At 40.6% G+C, this 26,741-nt stretch overlaps 1 protein-coding gene across 2 annotated transcripts in view; it reads left to right on the forward strand.

The window, feature by feature from the left end:
• Positions 1-23,935, forward strand: part of DENND3 (DENN domain containing 3) — a 39,607-nt gene extending 15,672 nt beyond the window's left edge. The window contains exons 7-23 of one of the 2 annotated variants that reach the window (XM_065628148.1): positions 1,998-2,216; positions 3,653-3,774; positions 4,233-4,388; positions 6,271-6,367; positions 9,522-9,625; positions 9,940-10,121; positions 10,688-11,209; positions 12,111-12,373; positions 12,887-13,057; positions 13,514-13,643; positions 13,891-13,998; positions 15,174-15,313; positions 16,856-17,016; positions 18,486-18,619; positions 20,111-20,226; positions 20,352-20,489; positions 22,578-23,935. In XM_065628148.1, coding sequence (XP_065484220.1) covers positions 1,998-2,216; positions 3,653-3,774; positions 4,233-4,388; positions 6,271-6,367; positions 9,522-9,625; positions 9,940-10,121; positions 10,688-11,209; positions 12,111-12,373; positions 12,887-13,057; positions 13,514-13,643; positions 13,891-13,998; positions 15,174-15,313; positions 16,856-17,016; positions 18,486-18,619; positions 20,111-20,226; positions 20,352-20,489; positions 22,578-22,778 — 2,964 coding nt within the window. In that variant the 3' untranslated portion in view covers positions 22,779-23,935. The remainder of the gene's footprint in view (positions 1-1,997; positions 2,217-3,652; positions 3,775-4,232; positions 4,389-6,270; positions 6,368-9,521; positions 9,626-9,939; positions 10,122-10,687; positions 11,210-12,110; positions 12,374-12,886; positions 13,058-13,513; positions 13,644-13,890; positions 13,999-15,173; positions 15,314-16,855; positions 17,017-18,485; positions 18,620-20,110; positions 20,227-20,351; positions 20,490-22,577) is intronic. The other variant, XM_065628149.1, reaches the window with a different exon arrangement.
• Positions 23,936-26,741: the final 2,806 nt, after the last annotated feature.

Genomic DNA, 26,741 nt, shown 5'->3' on the forward strand with positions numbered 1-26,741 from the left:
CAAGACTCATAAGAACCTTTTTTGTGTGTAAGAAAGGAACCTGTAGGATGGATTGGTAGCAGTCGACACTCTCATATAGATCAAGTGTAAATGTTGTAGAAAGGCAAGAAAATACAAAAAGCTATTTGCAAAGAAATTTTTCAGTGCTTCATAGAACCTTACAATAATTTTGGTGTGGAGTGTCTTTTGTAGGTTTTGTGATCTGATTCTCTGCTAAAGGCCACCTGTGAAATTAAGTTAGGTTGCTCAAGGTCATCAGTATTTATTAGTGCTTCTAAAAAGAGCAGGTTGGAGGCCTTTTTCCAGGGATGGTTGGAGGCCTTTTTCCAGGGATGCTTGCAAACCTCCTCAGTCCTGAGAGCAGTCAGTCCTGGCTTAGTTGTTATTTTATTTTATTATTTTATTTTATTTTATTATTTTATTTTATTTTATTTTATTTTTTATTCTTTCATATGTGCATGTTATGAATAAAACTATCTCAAATCCTAAATGGCCTTCTGCAACTGCCATTCAGCGAGACCTGGACAGGCTGGAGGGCTGGGCAGAGAAGAACCTGATGAAGTTCAACAAGGGCAAGTGTAGGGTCCTGCACCTGGAGAGGAATAACCCCAGGAACCAGTACAGGTTGGGGTGGACCTGCTGGAAAGCAGCTCTGCAGAGAAGGACCTGGGAGTTCTGGTGGACAGCATGGTGACCATGAGCCAACAATGTGGCCAAGAGGCCAACGGTACCTGGGGTGCATTAGGAGGAGTGTGACCATCAGGTTGAGGGAGGTGGTTGCCCCCCCTCTGCTCTGCCCTGGTGAGGCCACATCTGGAGTTCTGTGTCCAGTTCTGGGCTCCCCAGTTTAAGAAGGACAAGGAATTACTGGAGAGAGTCCAGTGGAGAGCAACGAAGATCACGAGGGATTTGGAGCATCTTTCCTATGGGGAGAGACTGAGAGAGCTGGGTGTGTTCAGCCTGGAGAAGAGAAGCTGAGAGGGGATCTCATCAGTATTTATAAATATCTCCAGGGTGTGTGTCAAGAGGATAGACCAGACTCTGTTCAGTGGTGCCCAACAATAGGATGAGGGGCAATGCGCACAGACTGAAGCACAGGAGGTTCCATCTGAATATGAGGAGAAATTTCTTTCCTTTGAGGTGCCAGAGCCCTGGAACAGGCTGCCCAGAGAGGTTGTGGAGTCTCCTTCTCTGGAGACATTCAAGACCCACCTGGACACATTCCTGTGTGATCTGCTCTGGTGAACCTGCTTTAGCAGGTGGATAGGACTGGATGGTCTCCAGAGGTCCCTTCCAACCCCAACCATTCTGGGATTCTGTGAACTAGTGCATATTGAGCATGGAGTTTTATCTGTTAGCACCTCTGTGAGATGTTCCATGTGTCTTCAAGGCTTCTTGGCTTGAATTCATCCCACCTAACTTGAAGCATCTGGGTTTGGTGCTTAGATGGGTCTCTTTCTCTCAGTGGAAGAGGGTGGGCATCTCCAGGTACCTTCCCAAATCACTCTGTGAAAACACTGCTCTCCAGTGACACCATGAGGAATGTGACCAGTTAGAGTCTTTAGTAAATGTTTGGCTGAGACGGCTAAAACCTCGGTTGTCTTTGTGTTCACCACCAAAGGCTGGCTTGCTTATATTCTTCATCTGGGTACTTTTTACAAGTGTTTTACAGTCTAATACTGTGAAAGAAAAGCAACAGGTCTTTGCAGTAATTCTGGGTAAATCCTTGCCTTGTTGACATTGGTGGCAAAACTCTCATTGACTTTAGTGTCCATTAATTTTTTCTCTCCTTTTCTGTTTTCCTTTCTTCTTAATTTCGTAAGAATCCTGAAGTGGACATTATTTCCATTTCTAAATATGTAAGATAGCTGTCAGAAAACAGAACTGGTGAGGCTGAGTTTCACAAGTAGGTGAAATATTTGTTCATATTTAGAAAGTTGTAGATACAACCCTCTGTAAACATTTAACATTTTGTTTCTTTTTTTTTTTTTTTCCAGATTATGACCTGTATTTTAACTGAGCGGAGAATAGTTTTCTTCTCTTCGGATTGGGCTCTGTTGACACTTGTTGCTGAATGCTTTATGTTGTACCTCCATCCTCTTCAGTGGCAACACACGTTTGTGCCTCTTCTGTCCCATCAAATGCTGGATTTTGTCATGGCCCCGACATCTTTTCTTATGGGATGTCATACTGATCATTTTGAAGAAGTTAGCACAGTATGTTTTAGACAATTACCGCTCTTGCTATTCACTTTTAGTGCATTTGTCCCCTAACTTCTTTCAGATGCGTTTCGAAACTTGCTTTTTTTTATTTAAGTCTGTGAGAAGTGAAGAAATTACAAGTAATGGAACATAGTGATGTGACCACTGGTTTACTGGAAAAAACTTATTATTGTATCCCTTACCTTTCTTTTCTTTGTGGGATAATGATTTTTGTGAGTTCAAGTTTCATTTGGGGAAAACTTCTACTGACTTGTCGTTTGTATAGTATAAAGAGCTTCCCTTCAGATTGGCGAGGTTATTTTTTGCTCAGAGTTGTGTGGGATCAATTAGGTACCTTTTCCAGGCATCTGGGTTAAGAACTGAGCATGCACTTGAAAATACTCTAATGACGCTGCTGTTCCCTATAGTGAAGTTAAGTATTTAATGCTATTAAAAAGGAAAAAGCAATGTAAAGAATAGAATTTCACCATTTTTCTGGGGGCTTTTTGTCTTCTTTTTTCAGAATCTTACTTAACTAAGCCTCTCTCAGTAGGTAACATTAATCCTGGTTACCCAAAAAGGTTTGAGAAAAGCTCAGTTTCATAGTGGAGGGCTAATGTGAATATACTTTTTTTGAGGGTGTTACCTAGGGTTTCTGTGAGTTTGAGCAATCGAACACAGAAAAATTATGTGAATTTGTATTAGATGAATCCATCTGGTTATAAGGCAAAGTGAAACTGGTCCATCCAGGCAAGTCCAAAATGAACAAAGAATTAAGTTAAAATGAAGCAGATAAATACTTATTTTAGTTAGTGGTAAGATGATGTCACTACCAGAAATGAGTATAGATTAGAGATCACACTTTTCTTTGACATTATTTGAAAGATTTCATGCTTGCTTGTATATCCACTGTGTTGCAGACCGGTCTTTAAGGTTATTAAAGTTGCAAACTGAGAGATCGGCATGGGCTTTACCTCCATGTGACTTTTTGTGCATTTGCACATCTTTCTGTGTTTGAGACTAAATATATAAACCCTCTCTCTTCCTGTCATCCCATGGCAAAAGTGCAGGAGTAAATACTGAATGGAGAAATCTTTCTGGAAGCTTCTTGGTGTACATATATATGGTTTTGTACATCATATCCTTATAAATTATAGCTTTTCAACGACAGGCTTAGAGATCCAGTATTAATTTCATTCTCCATGAAGAGTTTATTAGGTTAATAAATGTTTATGTACTGAGATTAATCTCAATTTAATGACATTCCTTTTTATTGAAAGTAATTGTTTAGTTATCCACACAGTCTTCTACTTGGGGGGAAAAAAAGTCAATCATTTTCTAGTTTACCTCTTTGGTGAAATAATTCACTGTCTGAGGGGTACACAAAGGAAGAGTAAATGTTTTAACAATATATGTATATTTACAGTCATTCTATTTTCTTTTGTTAAAAGGAAACTGAAGATTTAATTCTAATTAATATAGATAATGGAGATATTACACATTCAAAAATGGCTGAAGAGGAACCTGAAATTCCAGACGTTCCAGCACAAGCAGCGGAAACTTTCATAAAAAGGTGAAAAGATGTCAAAGTTGTGTTTATCTTAGAGTATAAATCATGCTTGGTGCTCTTTTTAAATTTTACATTTGTATTATTTATTATTATATTAATTTATTCGTATAAACCCTACCTCATTTGGTAAGGGCAAATTGAAAATTTCAATTAATTAATATGCAGGTATCTTTAAGCAGTTGTAATTACAACCGTATTATTTTACGTGGAGTGCTTGTTTCTTTTTCATTACTGGAATTATTCTCTGAACTTTACTGTTCTTTACACAGCAGACTGAGCATGCCGTGATTTACACGTACTAGTAGGACTTCCAGGAACCTTCTTAGCTTGTCAACACTTGCAAATCAATCTTGCACTTTCTCTAGCTGGAAGATGCGTGAGGCCTAAATGACTTTTTCTTTAAAAGGCATGAAAAAAATGGTTGGCGTTATGATGTAACTTGATAACTCTTCTCTGTGTAGAGTGGAGAGTCTTCGGCTGCATTATGACCTAGAGCTGTGCCATCTCCGGGCCAGCGTGGATCTTGGTGAGCTCCAAATGCGCAGAAGGGCTTGGCAACAGAAGCTGAATACGGAAGTTCAGCAAACAGCTTTGCAGTTAATTGTTAATATCTTCAGGTGGGCAGATATTATTTTTTTATTATTATAAGAGCATATAGTACTGGTTAAGACAATTCCACTGTCACTGAAAATATTCTTATATTGTCTTACTGGGTAGATATTTTGTAAATGTCTTATGTTTTGTGAGGGAATATGAGGAGGTCCTGCTATCGTGCTGGAATAGCAATAATTAATGTATTTGGGTACATATACCTTGCTAGGACATCTTAGATAAAATTGTTCTTATTTGGACTTGTATGTCTTTTGTATGAAGATTCTAGGAAGAGAAGGGCAGTCTTCATATTTTGTGACTGGGAAAAGCTTAAGGCCCACTATGGATATTAATTTGTTACTGGAAACAGTCACTCCTGTTAGAGGAAAATGAATTTGAACTGGGACAGGGCAGAAGAGCTGAAAGCAGGATTGGGAGTTCAGAACACCTGGGCGTGTTTTCATTAACTGAACAAATGCTGAGAATGGGGGAGATACCTGGACAGCGCAGCCACGGGAGGATGAAGGAGCGAGAGGAGAGAGTGTTGGCACAAGAAAGATGCATCTTGGATGTGGTTGGGACTGATATTTTAATAGTGCTGTGAAGTAGTTTGTTTTTGTTGTATTTTTCTTTTTCCCTAGAAAAAGGTCAAGCTATGTTAATTTTCCTTGTTCTTAATCTGATGTAATGTGTTGATACCCACAGTTGCTTTATCATATCAGCCTGGGTACTGGTTGTAAATCCTGCTATTATATTATTTGCTTGTATTTGGAGAGGGTAGCGTGGTAGGTGATTTGTACAAAAAATGCAGCAAATGGATGCCTGGTTTGCGTATGCTTCATTTGTTTTTACATAGATTCTAACATATTAGACCATGAAAATGAACAGACTTTACAGCCAACACAGCTGGATAAGGAAAATGAAATCCATTTACAAACTGATGTGCTACCACTGTGGGATTTGGTGGATTTCAGTGTTTGGCAACAGTAAATTCCAAATAAATACGAGGAGAAAGGCATTTTGCTGCCAACAGCTTGAACTCTTTAACGCACTAAACGTTTGGCTACAAAAATGAACAGATGCTTTGCTCTCTAAGAGAGAATATGTTTTGCAAAGGGGGTGAATCTTTTCTTGCTTTCTTTCTCTTTTCCTTCAAGCTCGCTCTCTTTGTTCTTTTTTTCAGCCTTGTTTCTTCTGTCTCCTAATGCTCTATCTACCAGCCTCCAGGAGTCGAAGGAAAGTAAATCTCTGATGCAATTGTGCTGCCAGTTGCTACTGTCCTCAGTGAAGCACTGTATTATTTTTGTGTGTGTGGAGGTTCTGTGTTTAAAGCAAACAATGCTAAGTTATGTAGAATTATAGAGAACTCTCTACATCTACTATTCTTTTTTTTCTGAACTTGTATGGCTTGATAAACTGGTAGTGGGTTTTTATCACTGATTTATGGAAGATAAGTGATCTATAGGCCTTCATCTTTCAAATTGCTGATGTGGATAGGTACACTTGTCCTTTTAGTGCTCCAGCTGTATTGTATGTGATTCAGGAACTGTGTTTGTAAATGTAAAACCAGGATTGAAGCCTAAGTCATGACTTAAATATATGGATTCTTTTCTGTGGGTCAGTAAAATTGATCCCACAGACTCGAAGTGAATTTGCTGATTTGAAATGTCCATGGCAGCAGGTGGCCTGTCTTACTTATAGAAAAAGAATGCAAACTCTTATGATTCAATAACTTACACTTGTTCATTAAAACTGAGTTTGCCTTCTGATACTGCAGCGTATTTCCGTTTTGCCTTCTGATGCTGCAGCTTATTTCTAGTTGTACCAGTAGGCTGCTGCTACTGAAAAAGTGCAACCTGCTTACGAATCTCCAAGCGTATTTATCTATTTGTTTATTTTTGTCTCCAGGGAGGTAAAAGACCATCTAAATTATGAACATAGAGTGTTTAACAGTGAAGAATTTCTGAAAACAAGGGCAATCGGAGACCAGCCATTTTACAAAAAGGTAAGTTCAGTGTTAAATATGTTGTGGTTCTTTGTTGTTAATCTGTATTTTAGGATTAATGCCAAAAATTAACAGAATGGTCACAGTGTGGTGGTGTTGAACCATGAACTTTCACAGAATGCTTTACCAAATTTAATTTATTTACTGTAAACAGATAAGATATTAGGAAGCATTTTGGAGAGCAAGGTACTATGTAATTCCGGAGCAAATTAAATGTAATTCCTTGGGGGTGAGATTAACCTACAGCAGATGGTCAGTAAAGCTACGTCTAAACTGTATTTTAAGCACAGGCATTTGTCCAAACAGTTTGGAGCGAAGCCCATATGTAGACAGGAGTTTTCAGCGAGCCTGTGAGCGCAGCAGAAGGGAGCTCAGATGACACAAATCGAAGCATTAATACCTGCTTTATCCGCAACAGCGCGTGGAGCCACCGCTGCCGGGTGGCCCCAGGCCGTGGGCCTGTTTCCCACAATGTGTGACACTGGTGTCCTTGGGGCCTGCAGAGTGACAGGGCACACGGGACATAAATTGATTTAGCTGCCATGTGCTTTACCAGGTTGTATAACTGTAGCTTACTTTGATGTGCCGGAGAAAACCATGAATAGCGCAGAGCCTCGGGCCAGGCCCAGCAGTGCTGGTGGCTAAAGGACAACCTGAAATCCCCGCTTGGTTTTTCTTAAACCTTCTGCTAATTCAGCTGATTAGATACTTCTCTGATTCAGCCTGGAGAACAGGGGCTAAGGGAAGACGTTCTCACTCTCTGCAACTACCTGAAAGGAGCTTGGAGCATGGAAGGGGTTGATCTCTTCTCCCAAGTAACAACTGATAGCATGAGAGGAAACAGCTTCAAGTTGCACCAGGGGAGGTTTAGATTGGATATTAGGAAAAAATTCTTCATAGAAAGGGATGTCAGGCATTGGAACAGGCTGCCCAGGGCAGTGGTGGAGTCACCATCCCTGGAGGGGTTTAAAAGGCGTTTAGACGAGGTTCTTAGGCACATGGTTTAGTGCCAGAGTTAGGTTTTGGTTGGACTTGATGATCTTAAGGGTCTTTGCCCACTAAATGATTCTGTGGTTCTGTGGTCAATACCTGAGTTCTGAAGGGATGCAAGACGTCTTTCTCCGCCTCTTGCACCGTTTGGTACAATTTACATAACAGTTTTTAACAGGTACTTTATTAAGTAGTTTCTTATTATAATCTACTGTAAGATGTGCTGCTATTTAAGCTTCTCAAAAGTCAAATGTTATTGCACTTTTTTTGGTGATACTATAGCTTGTTTAACCATCTTGTGGGTCAAAGCAAATGTTTAACAAGGAATGTAAGAAAGTGCATCTGCTTTTAATTATCCTCCATATGAAAGTTACAGAGGTTTCCTTTGCCACTGAAATTTGGCAGTTTGCTCTCTGGAGTAACTGGTTTACACCTGGTGAAAAAATCTCTTCATTACCATCAACATACCTCAGTTGATAACTGTTTTGTTTCCTACTCCAAACATATCATAAGAAAAATTTCTGAACATCTGTTTAAAGGAGATGTTGATATGTGAAGGAAATGATCGGAAAAATATCTGATTTTACCTAAGTGGTAGTGACCGTGCTTGGCAGAATATCTGGCAATTCGAAGATAACAAACTGATGAATCCTAAATAGGAAATAATGTTTGTTGGCTCAAATTTGCACCGCTGAGAAACATACTTACAAACAAACAAAAGGAAAAATTAAAAAGAACCTATAAATATGTCATCAGGAGAGAAATTAGTTAGGAATGTTCTGACCAGGTTTTCAAATGCGTAGAAATAATTAAAATATTTTCAGTAGCGTTTTCCAGTGCTATAAATGAAACAATGGCAATTTTACGATTTTTAGGTGAAAAGTTAATTTAAAATTCGGTAGTGCACATTTAACTTCGAGCAGAAGAAATTTGAACTTTGACTCACTTAAATACTAAATAATATAGTGGCAGGTTTGCTTTCAAATAAATTTTAGGAGATTACACAATACGGAGTAGTTAGTGGTGTGTAGAATTATATGAAGAGAACTCCAAAAACCATTAGAAAGGACTCATGCAGTTCCTGCAGTTTGTCATCCCCTGTACAAAAAATTGCCAACAACAGATGCCATCTACTGGAGAAATACCTAAAAGCAGAAATCTTAATGCTTTTGTAGATGCCATTTTACAGATTACATTGCAAATGCATTGATAAGAGGCATCTTGAACTGGAGTGAACTATTTGTTGGTGAAATATTTCCATTAATTTCACAGTGCCTAGATTACTTTTGAGTCTTGCTCGTTTGTTTTTTTAAATACATCATAGAAATACACTGATGTCTGATCAGTGTCGTGGTTTTTTACTTTTTTTCTTTTGCGTGATAAATTCCAAGACTAAGGAAGGTACCTTAGGCAAACTGCCGGAATACATAATTAATTGAAGTATTTTCATAGTTACAATCAAAGACACAACTGTCTTTCTGTTAGTAAGTTTATAAAGGCTGGAGGTTGTATAAGCATAAAGACAGAATTCGTGGTTATAACGATATTGTCTCCTGATGAAGTTTGCATCGGATTTTCTGAATGGATTACTTTTCATCTTGTATTAATTTGCAGTGGTGGGAGATAGTAGCTTTCCACTTTTTAAAATTCACACTTGGCATTTTTGATGATGCCCCCTATCCTAAAAGTAGCAATTTGACCTTTTAGAAATTATTTCTGGATGACTCCATGATAATTACCTGAGCAGGGAACAATTTTGGGGGTTACCAGAGAAAAGACGACTCACTTGTCTTTTCAATTTGATAACAGAATCTTAATTTAGAGTGTCACAAACTTCATATTCCAAACCATAGACAGTATTATCAGCGCTTAGTTATAGCAGAAAATATACTGTTAAACTTCAGTAGCTAAAAGTCTGTTTTGCTCAGTATTTCTTTATTTTGTTTGGTTTCATCTTCTGGAAGGTGGTCTGAGATTCCTGGTTGCCACTAATATCATGAAGGTAAAGCAGGTGAATGGAAGCCGAGTCAGTTTTTTGTTGTTGAAACTTTCAAATGTTTTGCTTTTGTGATTGCTGAATTGGAAGTTCTCAGCTCTGCATACATAACAGTGATAAAAATGTAGTTTGGAGATGATCCACACTTAACCAGTTTGTGTCTCGCAGGTTTTAGAGACCTACATGTTTCACTCTTTTCTCAAAGCTCGTCTGAACAGAAAGATGGATGCGTTCGCTCAGCTCGAGTTGAGCACCCAGTCTGAAGAGGACAGGTGAAGTTTTCTCATTCTTTATGCTGATTTTGAATCTTCTGTTGATATCACTGATAAAAGTCCATTTGAATCTATTGGTATGAGATCAGGTCGTCTGTGAATAGGATTATGACTAATTGATAGGCATTTTATTAAGATTATTGTAAAAGGGTGACACGAACATATCCAGCTGTGGCTGTTGACATTGTAAGTCGGTCCTATAATTGTAATTTAATAGTCTTATACAGAAAAAAATAAAATCAGGTAGTGATTTAGTGTGTTTGTATATATACTGAATTTTAAAACTAGTTATATATTTTTTAAATTTTTCTTAGGTTCAACTTGATGTTTCATACCCCAAGAAGAATGACTATGGAGAAAATGGCTTCAAAGCTATTTAATCCACAATACAAGATTAGCAGGCGCATGGTGATCAGTATGCCTAATCTGCAAGATATCAAACTGCCAGAGGGCCCGACTAGAAATTCCTCACTTCGAAGAATAGAAACAGGCGTTGGTAAGGGAAGAACGTGTTGAACAAATACAGCATCTTTTCTCTTGTCTTTATGGGTGACATTGCTGAATAATTTTCACAGAAATGGTGTCACATGCTGGAAAGAAATGGTGAGCGGGGTTGTTTTGAGCTGAGCCTGCTCTGAGTTTTGCTCTACCACAAAAGACTAATTGGTCACAATAGGACTGATATTGTAGAATTGCTTCCTGAATTGGTAACCGTATTCAGTCCTTGCCCACCTTATGTCCAGTTCTCGGCTACGTTTAAATATAGGCTTAGGCTTATCCTTAACAAAGCAAATCCTATAGAAACTGCATGTTTGGGGTCCTTTTTTTTCTTTTATTCTTTCCCAGAATTGGTATTATCAGCTTGGGGAACGTTCTGATAATAAGAATGATGGACATAAAAATATATTTGTATCCCTAGCACAACTGTAATCTTACTTGAATTTCATGCGATGTAATTGCTCGTTGCTGTCATGGCAATTCTTTTTTGTAGTATGGCTGGTTGTGAAAATACTCGCACTTTTACTGCTTATACTAATCACTATACTTTTGTTTTGTTTTTAGCTGTAAAAATGCCCTCCAAATCAGTGAGCACATTCAAAATCCCAGAAATTCACTTTCCTCTGATATTCCAGTGTGTTCATGCCTACTACACAGACTTCTTCAACCACCTCAGCAAAGCTATAAATACCTCACCACCTGATAACTCAGCGTTGCTGGCAAGGTACTTCTACCTCCGGGGACTTATTAGCTTGATGCAAGGGAAACTACTAAATGCACTTTCTGACTTTCAGAACCTAGATAAAACAGATTTAAGAATTTTCCCTACTGATCTCGTAAGGAAAATAGTGGAAACCATGCCTCCTTCGGAGCGTTCTCAAGCAGACCGCAAACCCGAGCTGAAGAAGCTGATAAGTCGAGTGATGGAAAAACAAAGAGAAGTTCTGAAAGTCGATGACCACGTGAAACATTTTGAATTGCCAAAAACACACATGCAACTGGATGATTTTGTGAGGAGAATCCAGGAATCTGGGATTGTCAAAGATATAGGCACTATACATCGGTTATTTGATGCCCTAACAGTAGGTGAGTATAAGATGCATTTTTAGTGACCATCAACATTGGTGCAATGACAATTTCAAACTGTTTTTTTTTAATGGACCAAACTTTCTGTCTCCAGTTGTTTTTCAATTATTATTCAATATTTTCTGGGCCTCTAAAAACTCCCAATATGTGAACTTTATGGACAATTTTATTAGGTTAATTAGGGAGAACAGATTTAACGTGTACCTCAATGTCTGTACTTGCATCCACAATAAAAACAAGGAATCTACTTATATTTGGGCACACAATTTACAATTTTTCAGGTTGTGTAGGTGAGGCAGTTTTGCGATCTGATAGTGTGCGGTTCTGCTTTGGACTTAGATTATGAGTAACGTGAATACAAGACTGTCCTAATTGCTAATGGAAAATACCTCGGTTTTTATAAAACCATCATAGCAAAAGGAGAGGTTACGTTTATATTGGAGAGAACTTCTCTCCTGAATGAGATCTGAATCTTGGGACTGATTTCAAAAACATAGTTTGAGAGTGCTTTTATAAAATATTTTGTGGCCACAGAATGAAACATTGCTCAAAATAGCAAAACTGTAGCAAGATTTTCTGAAGCCAGCGGTAACACACACCTTGCAAGAAATCCTGTTTGTTTGAGACTCTGCTGTCCAAACACTTGAATTCTTAGAATAATTAATTACTTAGAATGCCTATTTCTGAAGTCTTTAACTGTTACAACTTCAGCTTTTCTCCCAGATTGGTAAGTATGTGATATAGTAGCATTCAGTAGAATAAGCCTATTGTAGTTTTTGCACCTTGCTTACCCATTTTGCTGTTACGGGCACAATTTGAAATATAGTGTCTTTTAAAACTGTCTTTCTGTGCAAATCTGTGTAAAAGTTTCTCACAGTAAACAAGTTTTAACGTTTTTTAGGACATCAGAAACAAATCGATCCCGAAACATTCAGAGATTTCTACAACTACTGGAAAGAAACTGAAGCCGAAGCTCAAGAGGTGAATCTGCCGCCGACAGTAATAGAGCATCTAGATAAAAACGAATGCGTCTACAAGTTATCCTGCTCAGTTAAAACTAACTACGGTGTAGGGAAAATAGCTCTGACCCAAAAGCGCTTGTTCCTTTTGACTGAGGGAGGACGTCCTGGCTATGTCCAGATCGCTGCTTTCAGGGATATCGAGGTGAGCATCAAATAACTAATTTTTCTCTTGTGTGCTTCTGGATGTTCCATTCTGCAAAGAGATCTGTCTCTCAACTTAAAGTCGCAGGAAGGAGTGTAGGCAACAGCTCTGAAGTCAGTAAATTAGGAGCGATTAGATAAAATTCTGTGTCTTTGAGCCAAGAATTTTGGGGATGATGTGGTTTGCTGGGTGCTAGGATGACGCAGAATAAATTTTAGAGGTTGTGACATTTAGCTGTACAAAGGTGTAAAGCACAGCACACGGGGTATAGAACAAGTTTAGTAACATGAACGTTAAATGCGCTTATTTGTGGTGTCAGCGAGCCTGCTTGTCTGTATGATGTTGCTTGAAACTTATATTTTCATAAAACCATTTCTGCTTAACGTTGTGTGTGGACAATTGAAATAATTCGCTGCAGTTATATATAAAGTTGCCCTGTAGGATGAGCACTGCACCTTACCTGTGGTTGCCTGGTGTATCTTCCTTGTTTTCTTGGTTTCCCTACATTTCCAGGACGTTAAGAGCACGACTGTAGCTTTCCTTCTTTTGAGAATACCTACTCTGAGGATTAAAACGTTATCTAAAAAAGAAGTCTTTGAGGCAAACCTTAAAACCGAGTGTGATCTCTGGTACCTGATAGTGAAGGAAATGTGGGCTGGAAAGAAAATGGCGGATGATCACAAGGTATAAATATGGGAATTTCTAACCAAAAAATTATGAAGTATGTGCTTTTCTGTCTCTGTTCTTAATTCGTGTATCAGTCTTAGAATTTCTGGTTTTCAGGAAACTATAAGTAATAAACCTTTTATGTTGTTGTTACTTCTAAATATACTACTTCTGGAATAACACAAAAAAGAGCACTAATATTTAAAAGTGTAGGTTATTTTTTCTCATCTGTTGGTGTGGAACTCTTAGTTTATTCCCTAGTTCTGTGAAATAGTTTAAGTTCACAACATATCAAAATAGTGATCCTAACAGAGTATTCTCCACCTTGCTTCAAAATACGATGTACACAAAGAGCTTTGCTGTGCTGGAACCTTGGATCCTTTCAGTGAATAGGGCAAGATGTATTTTTCTGCTGCAGAAACCTTGAGAAAAGTGAGCGATGGATAACCTGTAGCAAAACTGTTTTGTCTTTAGGATCCTCAGTATATCCAGCAAGCGCTGACAAACGTTCTCCTGATGGATGCTGTGGTGGGTGCCCTGCAGTCCCCCAAAGCCATCTACGCAGCCTCCAAACTGTCGTATTTCGACAGGATGAAAAACGAAGGTCAGTCATAGAGCAATGCTGTTGTTGCATCTCTCTTTTGCTGCTGTGTTTTTGTTTTGGTGGTTTCGAGTACTCGGGTGTTACCAGAGTTCATACGAATGGTGTTTGGGCTCCTGGTCAGCTAAAGCTAGAGGGAAGAAAAAGCAAGAAATGTGAATAAACGGTGCAGAATTCTTATTTCATAAGAAACACAGATCTATTTCAGGCTTAAGCGTGCACTTCATGACCTCTTAAAAATCTATTTTAGTGCCTATGATGGTCCCCAAAACAACTTCAGAGACGTTAAAGCACAAGATCAACCCCTCAGCTGGTGAGACATTTCCACAGGCAATAGATGTCTTGCTTTACACACCAGGTAAGGTGATGTATTGCTTTCTTTACATTAGCCCAGCTTTAATTAGCCTATAAAGCATGTTATCTCATAACACCTGCTATTATGGCTGCCTGATTTTGTTCACATTCTGACATGCTTTGGTTGCGTGTTGAATACTAAAAGAGAAAATCATTAAAAAAGAAGAGGAATATTGCATATTAAGATAGAAGGTGCAGCTTTCACAGTCTTAATTTGTTTCCCTGTGTGTATATGCATTATAATAGACTTCAGTGATGTGTTAATGTGCCGATTTCTCATTAAGACTTCTGCCTCGTTTATTGAGTGGGGTGGATGAATGATGCTCTGCCATTGATCTATATTCATTGTTATTTTTTTATTTTTTCTGTTAAGTCTTATGGGGGTGTTTGGTTGAACCACAGAGCAGGGAATAGTGAAATCCACCTCTTGAAATCCCAGCCAGTCCTATATGCCTGTAACTCTCACTGTATATTATGTGATTTAATGTACTCTTCATCGCATGTAATTTAAGTCTAAAGAAAGCATTATCAATTTCCTCGTGAGCTTTTCTCTGATACCTGGGACATTTATATCTGATAAATTCAAAAAGCATTGGAGAAAAAAAAAATTAAGAAGCATATGCAATGGGTATGAATTTAGGTAGCAAATATGTTAATTCTGAAAGTTCCTAACTCTTAACTTTATGACCTGACTAGTCTTCTGATGTAAGTTCATTTGTAACTCCCAGTATTTGCGCAATTTGAGGCAAAACAGGAAAGTTAGTGAAATTCCAAGGTTAAGAAAGTGGGCAGGAGCAGCTGTATGTGGGTGGGTGGTGGAGGGTTCAGTGGTGCTTTTCTTTCTTTGTAGTATGAGGCTTCTAAGTGGAGATCTAATGGAGCAGATAGAATGAGTAGATTTATTAGTTGTATTAATATTTCATAGGGCTTAAAAGCCTTCCTGCAATCCCAGTTAGCCTAGTACTTAGTCCTCAATGGAAAAGATTCTCTCTGCTCTGAATAACTTTGGAGCGTAAGGTTAAACAATCAGGTGAGCTTAAGGAATAGATGAGAACGAGCACAAATTCACTGTGAAAACTGTTTATTAACTGGTGATCTAAGTTCCAGAGCGCAGGTTTATTTCGTTAGAAAGCTGCTCTGCCTCATAATTCTCTCGCATCTTCTCTGCTTCATTTCTAGGGCATCTTGACCCTTCAGAAAGACCTGGCAATGCTCATCCAAAACTATGGTGTGCTTTAAATGAGGGGAAAGTAGTGGTTTTTGATGCGTCTACCTGGTCTATTCAACAGCACTGTTTCAAAATGGGCCGCTCTAAACTGGTAAGACTGACGCATGTATTACAAATGCTCCTTTAGCTTGGTTGTTTTTTGCTATAGCAAAATATATCTGAACCCAGGCCGCCGGATCCGTTTAAGGAACGCTGTACTGTTGTTCCTTAACGGTTATAGAAAGGCACTTGAGTTGTTTGGGCTGCAGTTAACTTGGAGAACTGGAGATTTTTTTGAGGAAAAAAAAGAGAGAAAGTGGATTCATAATAAAACAAGTCAACTGGTGGGACGTGAAGGACTGGATCTCATGAGAGCCTGCTGGCCTAATGGCATGGCTTCTTGGAGCAGGAAGGTGGGTTTGAAATAGTTGAGGAGAAAGAATAATAGAGAGAATCAATCTAAAGAGAAGATAGAATCATAGGGTCGTTTTGGTTGGAAAAGACTTTTAAGATCATCGAGTCCAACCATTAACCCAACACTGTCAAGTTCACCTCTAAACCATGTCCCTAAGTGCCACATCTATGTGTTTTTTAAACCCCTGCAGGGATGGTGAGTCCACCACTGCCCTGGGCAGCCTGTTCCAATGCCTGACAACCCTTTCCATGAAAACTTTTTTCCTAATATCCAATCCGAACCTCCCCTGGCGCAACTTGAGGCCATTTCCTCTTGTCTTATTGCTTGTTACTTGGGAGAAGAGACCAACCCCCTCCGTGCTCCAACCTCCTTTTGTGTAGTTATAGAAGAGCGAGAAGGTCTCCCCTCAGCCTCCTTTTCTCCAGACTGAGATGGGATGAACCCCAAGAGTGGATAAAAGTCACCTGTGCTGAAGAACTGGAAATTTGGGAAAGGCATAAGGAAACTGGGTGGATGATATTGAAAGAGCTAGAGTGCTCTAAAACATGACTCAAACGGCAGGTTAAAGAGAGTTGCTTGTGAAAGACCACTTGAAAAGAATAATTCTCTCCATGAAAGGGGAAGGTGACCCAGAGCTGCAGACTGTGTGAAAGCTAAAAACATCAGTGTGGATTAGAGTCAAAAAGGGAGAGGTAAAACTGATGGTGAAGGGCTGGGTGGAGGGAAGATGGAAATCCAGGAGAAGAGCCCGATACAGACCTATTCTAAAGAAGAGAAAGAAAAGAGGAGGAAAGTTGGAACTGATGGGACTCAGCAGGGAGAGAAATGAAGAGCTTCTGAAAGGGAGAAGGATGTTCCAGAGACAGTAGAAGAAAGTATTTTCTTAGACACCACTTCTAACTGAATTAGTATATTTATGTCGGGTGGTTAGGTTGGCTTCCAATCCAGAAGAGAGAAGTGCACGAACTTCTGTGGTTTCCCCGATGATCTTCATAACTTTACCTTTGTTTGGGCCAGGAAACAGCTTTGAGTCGGTTACCAAGACATTATTAATCCTATTTACTGAAAGATAAACTCAGCAAAGAGATCTGTCCTCTCATTATTTACAGAGGATAGAACTCTGGAGCACTGAGTCTTGATATCTTACTGCTGTAGCATCTTAGTATAAGCCTTTTTCCATCTTACATTAAAGAGTGTTTTTTCTTCTAGTATTTATTTAATCCTGCTTTTTCTCCCCAGACATGTATGATAATGGTAGAACAGAGTCAAGTGTGGATCGGTTCTCAAGACTCCATAATTTATATAATCAACACCCACAGTATGTCTTGTAATAAGCAACTAAATGATCATCGCTCTGATGTTACAGACATCATTGTGGAGAAGAAGAATGGAATACCCAGGTATATTTAATGACATTTTCTCCTTAAAAATACATATACAAGCAGATGTGAAGGACGTCTGTACCACCGGGAGAGTCCTGGACGTGTGCAGAATCTTCCTGTCATTAAATAAAAAAAACATTTTATATAGATAGGACATTGTTTTTTAGCCTAGAGAATTTGACCAGCAGTGAGCAGAAGACTAGTTTAAGATCCAAACGATATACTATTGTACTTTAATTATTTGACTGAAACAAAGGCAAAAAGTTAACTTGAGCTCAAGGAAAAGGAGCCCATATAGGAAACCAGTGACTGATTTTTCTGAAATGTTGGAAAGAATTTATTGTTTTAAACAGAGGGGCTTATCCTGCTAACATAAGCTTTCATTTAGCCCATTTTTGTAGCTCCTGTAGTGTATATGGTAAACAAAGAATTTCCTTTTTAAGGAAAGAGCATTATGTACTTGAAAACAAAGAGGATAAAAACGCTTTTTTGGACAAAGATGAGAGCAGCCAGGAACTGGCAGCACCCAGCGATGAATCAACGCAGATGCAGTTTAAAGACCACTTCATTTTTGCTTTGTGCACATCATTGACTAGATGTTTGCAGCCTGCTTCTGGACTTTTCCTGCCTGTTCGTAAAAGAAAGAATACATTTATTGTTTTGTTCAGGCAAAGTGCCTTTTTGATCTTTTGGTAGCATGGGGAAGAGTGTTGGCTGGAGGCCTCAACCTTCTGTCTTCCTTGAATTCCATCACGAATTTCTTGTGACTCTCTTTCCTTTTTCCATGTACAACAATCTACATTTACCGATATTCATAAACAAAAATCAACATTTATTCAAATACAGTCATGTCATCGTCTTCTGGAACATCATCATAACTCTCTAAACCCTGTCCTGCTGCATTCTGTTGCAAATTAATTTTGCTTTTTTACATGTATAGCTGCCTGGACACTATTTAAATTGACTTTTTAAATGAAATGTAACTAGGGCTTATTTTTGGAGTAGGGCTTATATTTTGAGCATCCTCAAAAATCCTGAAAAATCATGCTAGGGCTTATTTTCAGGGCGGCTCTTATTTTTAGGGAAACACGGTATTTTTGTCCTAACTTGAGAGAAAAAGAGAGAAAATCCAACAGGCAACAATGTTCAGGAGAATTACAGAGAAAGTTTTTGTTGCACTTAACTCCTCATGCGTAATGTAATGTGTGCTCTCGTTCTCTTAGAGCACTGAATTAGCCTGCGGTGTTTCTAATGATACAGAGTGTATAAAATCTAATCTTAAGAAGAAAAAATTATCTGTACTAGAGTACTGTTGTTCCAATAGGAGACATAAGCAGCTTGAAGGGCAGATGTCTCTGAAATGAAGAACATTAATCTGGCTTAGTGTAAAATTGGTTATTTTGCAAGTCTCTTCTGCGTGTGCACTCTATTCTGGGCATGAATGTAGACTGTATTGTTTTTATTTCTTTTTTAATCTGCACCAACAGTGAAGCGTACTCAAGCAGTTTAGACGGAACAGTGATTGCTTGGAACATCAGCACTCTGAAAGTTAACCGTGTCTTTCAGCTGCCCTGCCAAAATCTCACTTCCATCAAGCTTCATAATGACCAACTGTGGTGCTGTAAGTTCATCCCTCAAATAATGAAAAAAAATTACATCTTCACTTAATAGGCTTTTTTATTATACAGAACAACCTGTTAATCTCAAACCCAGATTTATGTGTACGTGGTGTTCTTTTCTCATTCTCCACGTAGCCTGTTTAAGCAGCCTTCTATAGAAAAGGCCTCCAAAACATGACATGAGGAAGAAATTTTTGATAGTGAGGGTGGTAAAACACTGGCCCAGGTTGCCCAGAGAGGTGGTGGATGCCCCATCCCTGGAGACATCTCAGGCCAGGCTGGATGGGGCTCTGAGCAACCTGAGCTGGTGCAGATGTCCCTGCTCATGGCAGGGGGGGCACTGGATGAGCTTTGAAGGTCCCTTCCAACTCAAACTATTCTATGAGCCTATGATTATCTGAAATCCCCTTGGCTGGGGCAATTTGCTTGGAGAGTTCACCCGCTGCAGTAGAGGCAGCCACTGTGTTTCAGCTGACATTCTGGTCCTGGGAGAAGGTTCAAGTCTACCCAAGGTTATAAACAATAAGTGAAATTAGCACTGGCTTCCTCTCAGTTCACGTCAAATTCCCTGTGTCTACACAGACGCGCCTTGAAGCAATTGAACTCCAGCTGTCCCTTGGCACTGGATCAAGCACCATGAATTTGCATTTGAGTTTTAGCTCATACTGCACATAAAATTTATCCAGAGAACAAACATATGAGCATTTGTGATCAGCTTCCCTTCTGTCTTCCTATTTCCACAGCAAATTGCCTAGGAGTGTTTCCGACAGCCTTTGGAAGCACAAATGGTCAAAATATAGAGGTATAGAATTTATAGACTACTAAAGCTATAGGAATAAAAATAAGAGCCTGCGGCTTTGCTGCAAAGCTCAGATCCAGTCTACATTATTATTCTGTGATTCTATGAAAACACTTCCATAGATGGCTGGCTTGGATCGCTCCTGGAGGTATCACCCCTGCTGCAGGGTGTGACTTCTGGCTGTGCTGTATTTGTCTGACCTCCTCTGGCGATGCCTGTAAATTGGAATGGAAAACTCTGAGAAAATAGATTTAAAGTCTAGAGTGGCAACAGTGGTTGCAAATGGCATTTGGTATTTCAGCCAGGCTTTATGGTACTGGTCTGACTTGGTAATCCCCAAACCTGCATTTTGGCTGCTTCTATAAATTTGTCATCCCCTCTGTAAGAGTTTAGATGAATAAAGTTTTGTGCTAGTTTGTTTCTTCTCCTCTCATCATTTTTGGACTGTAAACTAACAGGTGTATGTGCTGCAGAATAGCAACTAGTGCTTGGGGAAACAACAGATCTAAAAAAATAGATACTGTCAAAACTGGCAAGAAATACCTCAAAGATTTCACTCTCGATTGAGAAACGAGACAGTTGTTAGATGCATCCATTTTATTTTGCCTCTTTTTTTTTTTTTCCCCCTCCATGGTTTATAGAGGTGGAAGAAGTTAGCGCTTCTGTTATTAAATCTTTCTCTTGAATATTGAAGGTACTGGAAGTTGCATACTTGTAGTGTCGACTTATGAATTTCGACTACAGATGAAAGTTGAGCATCACCTGAAGGATGTGTGTTCCTATTTTCTCTGCTTCCAGCTCTTTCCTGAGGTATTTTATTTAACCTAAATAGAGTTTAAAGGAACTGTGACTGTGGCGTTACGAGCCATAGTTACTTATTGCAATATAATTCCTGTCAGCAGTGCTCACGTTAAATGTATTTTTCTGTGCTTTAGAAACATGAAGTGTGGGCATCTTATTCAGGGAGTAGCGACCTGTATATTTGGAACACCAAAGACTTTACGAATACGCCTCAAAAGATTCATCTACAAGATTGCTCCGAGATTACTTGTATGATAAGAGTTAAAAATCAGGTGAGAGACGTTTGGGCTGTTTTTTCCTCTTGTGGAATTTTTTACCATAAAGTTGTGTTTGTTTGCAGTTCTCACGGGCTGGCATTGGCTTCCTCACTGGATGTTTGCTGGTTTGAAACATTGATTCCTCTTTGGAATCAGAATAGCTAATGACTGCCCAACACAAGTGGCTGTTACAGGTGTGCCCCAAAACCAAAAAGCCTCATCAGTAATTAAAAGCGTGATGACTTTCATTAGCCATTGACATTTTCAGGGAACTGTAGAAACTGAAAGTTTAGGTCCCTTGATATTTCATCTCAAGGCTCCTAAGAGTAAGCCTTGGAAAAGGTTAATAGAAGAATAACAAATGCCAATTAGCTGTCTATTTTTGTAGGCGACCTTTTTCTTGTTTAGTTACCACATTCCTAACTCAACAGAGACCAAAGGAGCCAACAGCTCCTTAGCATCTCGTGTCCCTGTCATTGTTGGCCTCGGGCTGTGAACTTGCTCTTTCTGCATGGTGCTGTGCAAATGGTTGTAGTCGTGATACCACATGGACCAGTTTAGGGTTATATTGCAAATAAACAGCTAATTTGTATCTATTGGGAAAGCAATTTTTGGAATCTTTTTCTCAGATTTTCCTTCCTTGGTCAAAAATGATTTATTTTTTTTCGTGGAATAGGGAAATGTTCTGTGTATTCAACCCTTAGTTAAATTTGTAAACCGAAATGGAAAAACCTTTTGAGATACCCTTCCCCAAGGCAGAGATGGATCTATTTAACCCCTGTTCTAAGGGAATTAAGGGATTGTTTGGAAACCCCAAGACATTAAGCTCTCTTCTGCTCTACTTAAGAACTTTATTCCTTCGCTTTTCCACTTATTCCTCATTTAGCTCCACCTTAGCTAACATCGTAGTACAACTCATTGACACAAAAGGAACAACTGGAAAATATCCCTGGGTGATCGGTCTCCTAAATCTGAGTGTTCAGCCTCCCAACAGCTCGGCAGCCTCGGTTGTCCGAGGGGGAGTCTGGGGTCCATTGTAGTAGCTGGAGCATCCGTACTCCTCTTCTACACAGCGGTGCAGTTACCGAGCATGAACTTGCACCCTGGTGAAGGCTTAACAACAACATCGGTAGGGGTGTGTGCCACGGGCTTGCTTTTAAAGTGCTTTAATTAAAATCAAACCATCGTCTTTGAGAAACCTGAGGCGAACCCAATCGCATGATGTGTCTGACCGAAATAGGATGCGTTCTGGCTGCCAAGCATTACTAATACGTAACGGCAAGTGCAAAACCTTGCACAAGAAGACCACAGCTGTTTTCTGCCAGTTGGACCAGGTGTAGGTGACCCCGTATTCTGCCTCGAATGGTGACAATAGAGCATGTGAGCCTGGTCTGTGTCTGCAGCCCGTTCCCCTGGAGCTCCCTCACCGTCCTTGGTTCTTGTTCTGGGGTACCAGAGCGTACGCCTCTGTTTCAGTCTTTTATTATCTATTTTTTGACCCAATCTCTGTGGATCTGATTTCATTTTGAATTTGCCGGTGCTGCAGTTTCCTGTAGCAGCAGTTCACTGCCAGCCGTGGACAGAGAAATACTTTGTTAGAGGGGAAACCGAACTCTTACTGGTTCCCACACGCTCCTCTTACTTCTCTAATTGCAGGATGTTTGGAACGGTGGTTGTATATCCTCCTTATCTGCACTTTTGTGATTTTTGTAAACCTGAATGTGATCCCTCCTTAGCTGCCTTCTCTCCAGCCTAAGGAGTCCTGGATTTTTCCATCTTTGCTCTTATGACAGGAGTTCCCTTTAGTTTCTCTTCCCTGGATCTTCTCTCGCAGTGCAGAGAGCAGAACTTCTGCTTGGTGACAGAGCTTCAGGAGGAGGTGAGAAGGGTGAGGAGTATCAGGGAGTCTGATAGGGAGATAGACATGAATTCCCAACAGATACGTGTATATATATATAGGAAATTTTCAGTGTTTCCCTTTTCCACCCAGAGAGAACCCTCATTTTATCGATGTGACAGGTAAAACCGCTTGACTGTGCCCTAGGCTGAAACGTAAAGTATTGAAAACGATCGTGGGTTCGATTTGTTTTGGTTTTCCTTCAGATGTGGGTCGGCAGCAGTGGAAGATCGCAAGGCAAAAGCAAAGGGAAGATCTACGTGGTCAGTGCTGAGAAGAAGACAGTGGAGAAGGAGCTGGTTGGTCACGCCGATACGGTAAAGGCCTTGTGCTCGGCTGAGGACAGATACGTCCTCAGCGGCTCCGGAAAGGACGAAGGGAAGATTGCCATTTGGAAAGCTGAATAGTTCACCTGGTCAAAAATACATCTACCCGTGGGGGAAAAAAGCAAAGACCTTGGGCCGCGTTCACTCCAGCGTTTTGCGTATATTTCAACCACCCGTCAGTGTTATTGCTTTGTATTTATTGAGTTAGTTTTGTCCCTACATTGTTGTGGAAAATCAAACTAGAAGGGACTAGAAGTCACCGAAAATTTCGTCACGGAAAGAGTCGTCGGGCATTGGAACAGGCTGCCCAGGGCAGTGGTGGAGTCACTGTCCCTGGAGGGGATTAAAAGATGTGGAGATGAGGTTCTCAGGGACATGGTTTAGTGCCAGTGTTGGGTTGATGGTTGGACTCTATGATCTTGAGCATCTCTTCCAACCAAAATAATTCTGTGGTTCTATGAAAAGAAAGGGGCTAAGCGCATTTATTGGATTTGTGGAATTACTGTAAATGCTGAGTATGTTTCTGAACTAGCAGCTGGATTTAGCTGGGAAGACTGTCCGTTACGGCTGTCTGGATATTTATGGTGCTGTATTAATTAAAAAGTAGACACAGGCTCTCCCCGACAGCACTGAAAGCTCCCTGCTGGTGAAACAAGACACTTGGATGTTTTTAATGACTGTTTTTAAGCTTGTTTTTTCCTTTAAAAACAACACACAGCACTTGGCGTTTGTAACAGTTCGTGAATCCCTTTTTTGTTTTTCATCAGAAGCACTTAATTTATTTAATTTCCACGTATTCGTTACTGTGCAAACAAACCTCTGCCGCTCTTCCCTTCAGTTATCATTTCCATAATCAGAGGAACTGCTGTTATTTTTGTCTAGAACCTGCTTAATTTTTAAGTTAAGTTCTGCAAAGTCATCAAGTTACTCCTTAATTACCGAAGCGAGCACCATCGGATTGCGGTATAGAAGATTCTCTAATCACTTCCTGATGTACTTTGTTTTTTCCATTGGTGACAATTCTCTACGAGTAAAACAATCAATCTGTGCAGAAGAGTTTTACATGTATCAGTGCTGAATAAAGTGGAATACGATATTTAAAATATTGTAAATAGATGAAAAAAGGAGCTGCTACTTTTGTTAACAAATATATGAGTGTAGGACTAATAGAAGTGTCAACTACTGCAAATATACTCCATGTAATATTTCTAACTCTTTCAATGTGCTGATGAAAGGTTTTGTCATATGATGGTAACTGAAATTTTACCTTTTTGGTTGTTTTTTTTTAATCAGTTTAAGAATATTAAACACTGTATTGATACTCTAGCCTCTCTTTGTACCTTGTTCTTTTTCCTGTGTAACTCGATACAAGAATGATGATTTTTAGTGCTGACTTGCGTCCTGCCTATGTACTATGGAGAGTAATTCCCTGGGTTTTTCTCTCTAAATATTATTCTTTTTAAAACCAGCTGCTGCCACTGACGTGTCCTCCTTTGAGCCCCTCGTCTGCGACTTCCAGCTGGTGCTGGTGAGTGATATGAATTATTTACTGAATTAAAATATTTCTGTGTACAGAGACATGGAAGTGCCATTAATGAACTTTCACTTGCTGCAGAGATGAACCCAATGGCACCAACCTGCCACGGCATTGATTTTAATTCCTGGTTTTGTCTCAATTGCTTCGTACTCAGCTTGTGAAAATGTCAGATGGCAAAACTAGGAAATGGCCGTTTTCATGCTTGTAAATTATTGTATTGATAAGCGATTCCAAAGTAATTTATTGAATAGGAATGTGATTTATCGAGTAGATGTCTCCTTCTTAAATACTTCGCTTTCTTTAGTACCAGGTTGACCACCAGTATATAGGAGAAGAGTTAAAGCACATCAGACCAAACCACGAGGTGTAAAGATCCTTGAAGAAAACAAACCCATCCCCAAGAGCAGGAGCGCCACTGATACCAACTCAACTGACCCGAGGAGCACAAGGTCGTGTTGGGACACTGCGCGTGGGGACAACGGTGACAATTTCCTGCCCAGCACAGTGGGGGCTTCTCCTCTGTGACCACCCATCTTTGCAGGTGGCCTCGATGAACAGGTACGAGGCTCTGCGAGAGGAACCAAACAGCGATGGGGAGGATGGTTCCTTTAGGTGGAAGGTGTCACCAGGGTTGAGTCAGTCTACACTCGGTCATTGTCACAGGAGACACTTCTGTGGGGAACAAAAGGCCCAATATGGTGACTGGACCCACTTCTGAGGGAAGTCTGAGTTAAAGATGTGATGAGAAAATGTCCTACCCTGGTGTGGCCCTAGGATTTTTGTCCTTGATAGATTATTATTTTTTTTTTTTTTTTTTCATGTAGGCAGCGATGAAGCTGTAATAAGAAGACTGAAGAGTGACCTCATTAATGTTTATAAATATGTAAAGAGTGAGTGTCAGGAGGATGGAGCCAGGCTCTTCTTGGTGACAACCAATGATAGGACAAGGGGCAATGGGTACAAACTGGAACACAGGAGGTTCCACTTAAATTTGAGAAGAAACTTGTTCCCAGTGAGGGTGGCAGAGCCTGGCCCAGGCTGCCCAGGGAGGTTGTGGAGTCTCCTTCTCTGCAGACATTCCAACCCGCCTGGACACCTTCCTGTGTAACCTCATCTGGGTGTTCCTGCTCTGGCAGGGAGATTGCACTGGATGAACTTTCGAGGTCCCTTCCAATCCCCGACATTCTGTGATTCTGTGATAAGAAGTGGTTGGTCACTGGAACAGGCTCCCCAGGGACGTGGTTGGGGCACCAGTGCCGTCAAGTTCAAGGAGCATCTGGATGATGCTTTTAGTTTTATAGTTTAGTTTTAGGCAGTCCTGTGAGGAGCAGGGAGTTGGACTCGCTGATCCTTATGGATCCCTTCCAACTTGAGATAGTCTGTCATTCTACGATTCAAACCAAGGGATGGCAGTGTTTGCTTTGAGAAAAAAAACCCAGCTGCGCAGACACGAGCTGCTTGGACATTCAGGTTTGCTGTGATCTCGGTGGGGCCACGCCGTGAGGTATGAGATGTCCCCATCCTCTGCCTTCCCATCGGCGCCGGTCCGGAGGACGAGGCTCCTTTTGCCGGGAATCGGGCCGTTCGCTGTCAGCTTTTTAGAGCGAATGAAGCAAAACCTCACCCCTCTGCCACGAGTTACTTGCTTTCTACTCTTTCTACACCCATTTCAGCGGCCGCGTTCCCAGCCCTCTCCCCACAACTGGCCCGGGACACAGCACGCCCCATGGTAGGGCTGGCACCTGTGGGTCCTGGCTGTGGAGGGGTCAGCTGCGGTTTGGGGGCTGAGGATGAGCTAAGATGTGAGCTGCAGGATCCTCCCCAATGTCTGGCTACCCCACAGGTCCCCTACTCTCAGCAGCGGGTGGGTGGTCTTTGTGCCACCCCCGGTGTCAGGACACAGAGGATGATGCACAAATGCCACTTGGCACTGGACCAGAAAAGGAGGCAAACGCTGCCACTGTCCTGCTGCAACTCCTCTCATCGCTGTGCCCCTCCAGGGCTGGTTCCCCACCAGGTTGCTGTTCCCTTGCCCCTTTTTTGGGGTGTAAAGGGGCTGCCCACCACATAGAACCCCAACTCAAAGGTGTGTGTTTCTGTGTGTTCTGACATTCTGTGATTCTACCTGGCAGGGCGTTAGGACTGGTGTATGGATCCTCAGAAGGAGATACGTGGACAGAGTCACTCCAGACCCAGCCCAGGGAGGTTCAGGTTTATTTCTTTGCTGCTTGCACATCCCTTTGGCCTCTGACAGGGATGTAGGACAGTCCCTGTTCACTCAACCCCCACTTCACTGTGGGCTCTCTGCCAGGTGCTCAGAGTCCCCATGGTGGGGACAAGCGCCCAGGAGCCTGCAGAGCGAAGCTGGATGAGGAGAGGAGGCTCTTGCCTGTGTTGTGGTTTAACCCCAGCTGGCAACTAAGCACCACAGAGCCACTCACTCACTCCCTTGTCTTCATAGCAGCCTCACACCAGCTACTACAAAGATAATTAAAGTTAATTAACAC

Source organism: Caloenas nicobarica, chromosome 2, assembly GCF_036013445.1.
Source record: "Caloenas nicobarica isolate bCalNic1 chromosome 2, bCalNic1.hap1, whole genome shotgun sequence".
NCBI lineage: Eukaryota > Metazoa > Chordata > Aves > Columbiformes > Columbidae > Caloenas > Caloenas nicobarica.